This window comes from Mus musculus, chromosome 9, assembly GCF_000001635.26.
Source record: "Mus musculus strain C57BL/6J chromosome 9, GRCm38.p6 C57BL/6J".
NCBI classification, from domain to species: domain Eukaryota; kingdom Metazoa; phylum Chordata; class Mammalia; order Rodentia; family Muridae; genus Mus; species Mus musculus.
Window position 1 is genome coordinate 39,732,777 of NC_000075.6, and position 7,754 is coordinate 39,740,530.

Sequence of the window (7,754 nt, forward strand, 5' to 3'; positions counted from 1 at the left end):
TTAGACTTAGACTTAAGTTACATTTCTGCTTAATAAGCATTCTGAACACATTTAAAGAACACTAGCAAAAAATGACCTAAAACCTTTAGTAGAGGATACATGTCATGATTACCTAGAATGTGGTGACAATGTTAGGAGACTTTGATATACATGAACTGATCAGACAATGTACATGAAATAGTTATGGTTCATTGTGTGTCATTTCTACTCAATAGCACTATTAAGATCCATGCAAATAAAGCTTCATCTCATTAAACCATTTAGGTATCTTGATGATGACTCATTCATAACACAGGGGGAGACTAATTAACTAATGCAGAAGAAGTTCTTGCGCTTCTCTGCTGAGTTCAAAGACATGCAACTAGGCAGATGGCATTAACAGAGCTGAATACAAAGCTTCAGGACTAAGAGATTTTTGTCTGAAACAGATTCAGGTTAGCTTAGCTACCTGTCCTGGATCAGGACTCCTGACTACTCTCAAAGCGACAAAGACTTTGCAAGACATAATGCAGATAATGGGATGAGGACTAGTGCTTCCTGGGACAGCTGGTGAGAAGCAAAGAGAGCAGAAAAACCATTCACCTTGCCAGTGAAACACTTAGAATTGTATGATTTCTGTCTGTGTCTGTTATACGCTGATTTAACACAGTACTACATTCTAAAATAGGCAATATATACTGATCAGAAATTCATCTGTCTCTAGTCCCTGAATGTTTGGAAGTTCAATGTCAGAGGGCAAATAGTACTGTGTGAGACAATGAAGGACAAAGGGTACACAAACTAGAGCACTAGAGTGTGCACATGAAACCAAGCTCATTCTTATGCTACATATCTGCACATGTGACAACAAACTTACTTTCCTCTTCTTAAACAGGTGATCTTATAAAGTGGTCTCCTTTTTAATGTTCTACTTTCTCCTCACTCTTAGACTGGAGACAAAATTCCTACCATAACCTTGGGGGACACATTCAACTCATACTTATGTATGTATATGTAAGCACTCTGTAAAACACATGCTATAAAATTAGTAAAGGTTTTGACAATGATGAACACATCAGTTACATTAGACCATTAGACTTTTTATGAATCAGTAACAGTAACCTCTAGACACCCTTCAAGCTAGAATTGGAGATGGTGATCCTTGACAAGCGATGGCCAACTGTGCAGTTAGAAGAGAGTAGACATGAGGCAAATTATTGAGGACATCATCTGATTTTCTGATAATTACAGCTATATGTTTTACGGATCCCACTGAAAAGTTCATTGTTTCATGTTCTGTTTTGTTCCTGATGTTCATTGTGCTCCTTTCATAAGAAATATGTAAGAAACAGTTTAAATTATGTGTCTTGTGTCTTTAACTCATTATCACTTAGTGGTTACAAGGGTGTGGGGTTGCAAGTATTATGCAGTGGGTGAACACACTTGCTACACAAGCCTGGAGACCTGAGTAAGGATCCCCATAACCCAGTAGAAAAATCAGCAATAGTAATAATTGTAATCCTAGCACCTTGCTGAAAAATAGGAGACAGGTAGAAGAAACTACAGGGGTTAAGGAAACTCGTTATCCTTGGATTGTTTAGGCAAAGAGACCCTGTCTCAAGAATGTGGAAAGGCAAGGACCCATACCCAAAAGTTGTACTCTGATCTCTACATGCATATCATGGCCTATACATCTCTACACACACACATACACACACACACACACACACACACACCCCTTACTAGCATGCATATACACACACAAAGAAAAACAAAAGCTTATGTTTTCTTGTTTACATATTAGAGAGATTAGTGATTGTACACTTAGTGATTATACTAGCATATAAGTCATCAAAACACTTTTTAGATACTTATTGGAGAGAAAAATATTCCAGCACAGATAAAATGCTAATGTATGTATTTGGCATGAAGCAAAGTCTTGATTGGAATAGTTTCCAGGAGGATAACAAAGCAGCAGGTTGTGTTGGAAGGCATATGCCAGTGTCAGTTATATATACGTACACACACATACACACACACACACACACACACACACACACACACACACACACATATATATATATAATTTTTCCATTATATAGTTCAATGTGCTTAGCATATCCTTGGATTATATTCATATAGACAATATCACGTTCCATGGTAAAGCATTTCATTGATATCATCCTAACTAAAGCCTCATTACCAGAAAATAGTCATGTGAGTCTCTGCTTTCCCCAGAACTTGGCAGAAAGTTCTCTCTGTGTATGAATTGGCCTATTTTTGACACTTACTGTAAAATGGGTCCTATAATATATTACCTTGGTCTGCGTCATTTCACTTAGTATGCTTCAGACTCTCATGTCTTCAGGTATCTTTATTGAGTGTCCCTTTTTATGGTCAAAGTATACTGCATTTGTCCATCCACTATTGAATAGATTTGCCTGATGATTATTGGCCATGTGTGTATCCTCAATGGATGAATGGCTACTTACACCTTTTGATCATTACAAATAGAACCTTTTGTCCTTTTAATTGTTGTATTCTATGTTTTCTTTATGTACACTACTTAGACTTTCTTCTTCAAATATATTCCTTGAAACTTTTTCTCATTCTGTCTTTCATCTTTTCAAGATATTCCTTGTGTTTTATAAAGCACATTTTTTTTTAAGAACTCAGTTTACTAATTTGTATGATTGCCTCTGCTTTGGGCTTCTTACAAAAAAATCTACAATAATTCTGAACGTGCAAAGATGTAGTCTGTTGGTTTATCATTATCTTCATCAATATTATTGTTATTTCTTTGGCTCTTATGTTTATTTCCAGTACCCATTTTAAATTAATTTTACTGATTAAAGGGAGCTATGTAATTAATTCAGTATCATATGTTGAAAAATTACTATCAATACTGGAATGTTATAAAATCTTTATAGGGAATTAATTCTTCACAGATGTTTTTAGAATGTCAATATCACTTCATTGATTTGTGCATCTATGCTTAAATCAATATGACACCATATTGATATTGTAATGCTTAAAACAATTTTCAAGTTGGGAAAGGTACAATACCCAAGTTTACTCCCGTCTTTCTAATTTTCTCTGATTTTTGAACCAACACATATTCTCTATGCATTGTATGGCATGTGCATCAATATTTACACAAGCAGAGTTGTGAGTTCACAGAAATTACACTGAATTTGTATGACATTTTAGGTTTTTGTTCATTTTTAGAATGCTGAAACTTTGAATTCCATTTACATAGCTCTAACTCCTTTCAACTACTGTGACTTATGTTTTTACTCACAAGAATTTTACAAAATTACATATTTGAAATACATTGTATGATTCTTGAGTTTTCTCTTGATCTCTTTTGAACATCCTTACTAACTTTATGCACTACTTCAATAGATATACATTTGGGTATTTATACCGTTTAGAATTTTCTATATAGAGCAACATTACTTATAAGAAGACACTCCATGTTTGCTTTATACATAAAAATGTCTTATATTATTTTCTCAATTAATTACCAAAATAAAAGCTCTTATTCAATACTGAATAAAAGTGCAAAGGATTTTTATTTCATTTGTAAATTAAATTTCCATAGGAGTCCTCCAGTAGTATTGGTTGAGGTCTCTTGTGAATGATATGCATATTTTAATCTGAAATATTCATAAATAGAGGAAGTGAGAGTATTGCAAGTAAGGTACATAGAGTTCTAAAAAACTGAAAACAAAGTAATAATACCTAGCCTTCAATTGTTTGAGACCAAGCATGAACAAACTCCTCTGCAATAGAACACAAATGGAGGCAGATGGCTTAGATATACCTGTTATTCACATATTCCTTAATTTAGGAATTCCTTTTTTCATCATCTAACATGCACAAGTTATTGTCAGAGAAATGGTGGTGTCTGTCCCCAAATACTTAAATTCTGTATTATACCTCAGTAGATGGAAGCACAATAAATATATAACTTCTATTTTGTTTGTTTGTTTGGTTGTTTTTTTTTTTTTTTTTTTTTTTTTTTTTTTTTACTTCTTAAATAGAACTCTCAGGAAGAAATGGCATACAGCAATCAGTCCAGAGTGACTGAGTTCATCATCTCTGGGTTAACCAACAAACCAGAGCTGCAGCTGCCCCTCTTCCTCCTCTTCCTTGGAATCTACCTGTTCACAGTGCTGGGGAACCTGGGCATGATCATCCTGATCCTGCTCAGCTCGCACCTGCACACCCCCATGTACTTCTTCCTCAGCAGCCTGTCCTTCATTGACCTCTGCTACTCCACAATAATCACCCCTAAAATGCTGGTGAACTTTGTGACAACAAAAAATGTCATCTCCTATCAGGAATGTATGACTCAGCTCTATTTCTTCATTGCTTTTGTTATATCTGAGTGTCACATGTTGGCTGCAATGGCATATGACCGCTATGTCGCCATTTGTAATCCCTTGCTTTACAATGTCACCATGTCTTACCAAGTCTGTTCCTGGATGGTAGGTGGGGTATATGGCATGGGCTTCATTGGTGCAGCAATTCATACTTTCTGCATGCTAAGAGTGGTTTTCTGTAAGGATAATATAATAAACCATTACTTCTGTGATCTTTTCCCATTGATGGAGCTTGCCTGCTCCAGTACTTATGTCAATGAGGTAGTACTCCTGTCTCTCAGTGCTTTCAATATCTTTATTCCAACATTGACTATCCTGGGTTCTTACATCTTCATCATTATTAGTATCCTCCGTATCAAATCCACTGAGGGCAGATTCAAAGCCTTCAGCACATGTAGCTCCCACTTCTCTGCCGTTTCTGTCTTCTTTGGTTCCCTGGCATTCATGTATCTGCAGCCCTTCTCTGTCAGCTCCAAAGACAAAGGCAAAGTGTCCTCTGTGTTTTACACTACTATTGTGCCCATGCTGAACCCTATGATCTACAGCCTGAGGAATAGGGATGTTAAACTTGCTCTAAATAAGTTATTTCAAAAAAAGAAGTTTCATGTATAAAAAAAAAATTTATCATAGCAAAAATATGCCATATCTATGAGTTTTGTTTAGGAACATGTACAGAGACAAAAATGTATGTCTGCTCATGAGATTATTGTTAGTATGTGATTATTTGGGTGGGGGAAAATGGTTGTCAGTGAGGAATGGGTTTACACAAGAAAAAAGAAACAATTCTTAAATGTCCCAGAGTTCACCCATAGAAGGCAACCTGGAAAACCTATAAATATATATTTAAATCCATCAAAGCATTTTATGGTTATTGTGCTTTTTAGACATCTAACATAGCTCTTTTAGCTAAGGTTACTTATTCTATTTGGGGAATAAGTACGTATGATCATATCTTTTTATATTCTCAGTATCTTGATTATATGGCTATTTTCAAAGAAGTGTACTGCCCAACCTTTTGAAAGTTTGATCTCTGAAATAAATAATTTTTACAAAAATACAAAAGTGATATACAAGTTTTATTAAATGTGAAGATCTGTATTAGAGAGCATTGGTAAATAAAAGGTATAAGTTCTTTTTCTTATTGAGAATTAAATATCATGATAGTGTGACATACTCAAATTACAAACATGACTAAGTCGGCATATATTTGTGCAGATATGCCAATCTAAGTTTGGTGCTAGGACAAACACATGACCAACACAATACAAACAGTGACATTTTTGAAGATCTTTTTGTCTCGTGTTGATTTCTTTGGGCTTTTTTTTAACCTTTCTGTTATTTTCTTGCATATTATTTTTACTGTTTTCATGTGATTTGTTTGTGTGTGTGTGTGTGTGTGTGTGTGTGTGTGTTTGTATGGACATGTCTCTCCTGCTGTACATTCTCTGTGTCCTTCTTTCTTCATTTCTTTTGTTCTGAGTGTTTTTGTTGTTGTTTGTTGCTGTTGTTATATTTTTATTTTCCTGTTTGGTTTCTAAAGACAGAGAGATAGGAAGTGTGGAACTGGAGGGTTGGGAGGTGGGGAGGATCTGGTAGAGGAGATGAGGAAGAGTAAACACTGATCAGAATCTATGGTGTGTAAAAAAACTTTACAGTAGAAAACTCTGTTTTTCTGATAATTTTATACTATTTTTCCCCATGACAAGGAGATATTATTTTTTGACTCACATAAAATATCATATTCATAAGGAACATTTTTGCAAATGTAAACTATGGGTTATTAATTCATGTAAAAAGTTAGAACTGGAACATTGTTTTCTAATTAATGGCAAGTAGTGGACATATTCCAAATCTAAGAAAACAAAATTTTCTCCTAATAAATCCTTTTAGACACACACATACACATACACACACATTTGAGAATTTTGTACATATTATTTATCATACTGCCCTTATTCCTCCCAGATCCATTCTCCCCCTTATACATTCAACTCAGTGTCCTTTGTATGTTTTGAGAATGCGTCAAAACCATATTGTGCTGCTCCAATATTCTGTTAGAGCATTGTCCACTTACTAGGGACTACTCTCTTAGAGATAACTGGTTCTCTTCCAGAAGCCATGAATTTCCAATTGCTCATCAGCTAGGTGTTGAAAGAAAGATGAAATTTCAAGACTGTAAGTCATATAAAGTACTCAGAAATTGCTGGTTGTTTGTGAGCCTAGAGGCTGCCTGGGGCTGAGAAAAGAGAAAAACAAACCTGGGTATGCCTCGTAGTTAAAACATTCCTGGGAACATCTTGACCATAAGATAAAGGGCACTGTGAAGACATAGCAGGGCTATATTATCTAAGTCAACACCACCTGGCCGGAATCTGCCCTCTGTCTATTGCCCCTTGGCGCCGGGTAAAGTCATACATCAACTGGTTGCTATGTGAACAAAGATAAGCCCCCAGCCCACAGGAACAAAGTCCTGATGCACTGTGTTCTTTCTGTTAATGTTTGAATAAGCCAATAGTGTGTCGCTATGCTGAATTCCACACCCCTAAGCCCCTTACCCCATAAAAGCCCCTGGCTTTCGAGCCTCGTGGCCGACATCCGTTATCTCCTGTGTGGGATGCATGTCGGTCCGGAGCTCCGTAATTAAACGTCCTCATGTAATTACAGCGAGTGGGTCCTCGTGTTTCTTTGGGTGCTCTCACACTCCCGAGACTAGAGTGGGGGTCCCCGAAAGGGGGTCTTACAGTGTAAGGCTTCATTTTCACTCCCCATCTCTATGCTGGGGTTTGGTCTGGCCTGGGCTCACATGGGTTTTATGCATATTGTTACAAACAGCTGCCCTGCTGAATCCAGAAGATAAACCTTTTGAAGTGACAACTGACCTGAGATTCTGCTACCTGCCAAGAGGCTGAACCTGTCTTCTTGAGAGATTCCTGATTAAGCAACTGCTGACAGAATGGCTATGGCTCCAGGCACCAAGAGCAGACTGGCGGGGTCAGGGAGGGGTACCCCTTATAAGCATAGTCTCTTGGTAAACTCGTGCGCCTTGAACAGAAAATGTGTCTTGGTCTCCATTAATCTCTCTCGCAGTCTAAGTCTCTTTCAGCCCCAGCATGTCTCCCAGGTGTACCTGGTTCATGTAGGCTGCGGGCCAGCATACAACAGGAGATGACTATGTTCCTGGGTAGATATATGAATGCACCATCTATCTGACACCATCCACACAATGCAAACTGATAAATGACTTATTCTGTATAAATTCATTTGGATGGATGAATTGAAGCTATAGTGATATGTATACTAAGATGTATCAAGGAAATTAAGCTCCAGAATTACTGGATATGACACACCAAGGTATGGGTGTATCTTTTCCACCTGGACCTTATTAGG

General features: G+C 36.8%; 1 protein-coding gene across 1 annotated transcript; it reads left to right on the forward strand.

Annotated features, from left to right (window-relative positions):
* The first annotated feature begins 4,040 nt into the window (after nt 1-4,040).
* On the forward strand, nt 4,041-4,979 carry Olfr150 (olfactory receptor 150). Its single transcript, NM_146609.2, has one exon. It carries the CDS (start codon nt 4,041-4,043, stop codon nt 4,977-4,979), a length of 939 nt encoding a protein of 312 aa, NP_666820.2.
* Nucleotides 4,980-7,754: the final 2,775 nt, after the last annotated feature.

Bases quoted from the DNA above. Each gene is read 5' to 3' on its own strand.
- Olfr150 (NM_146609.2), top strand. From the start codon at position 4,041: ATGGCATACAGCAATCAGTCCAGAGTGACTGAGTTCATCATCTCTGGG.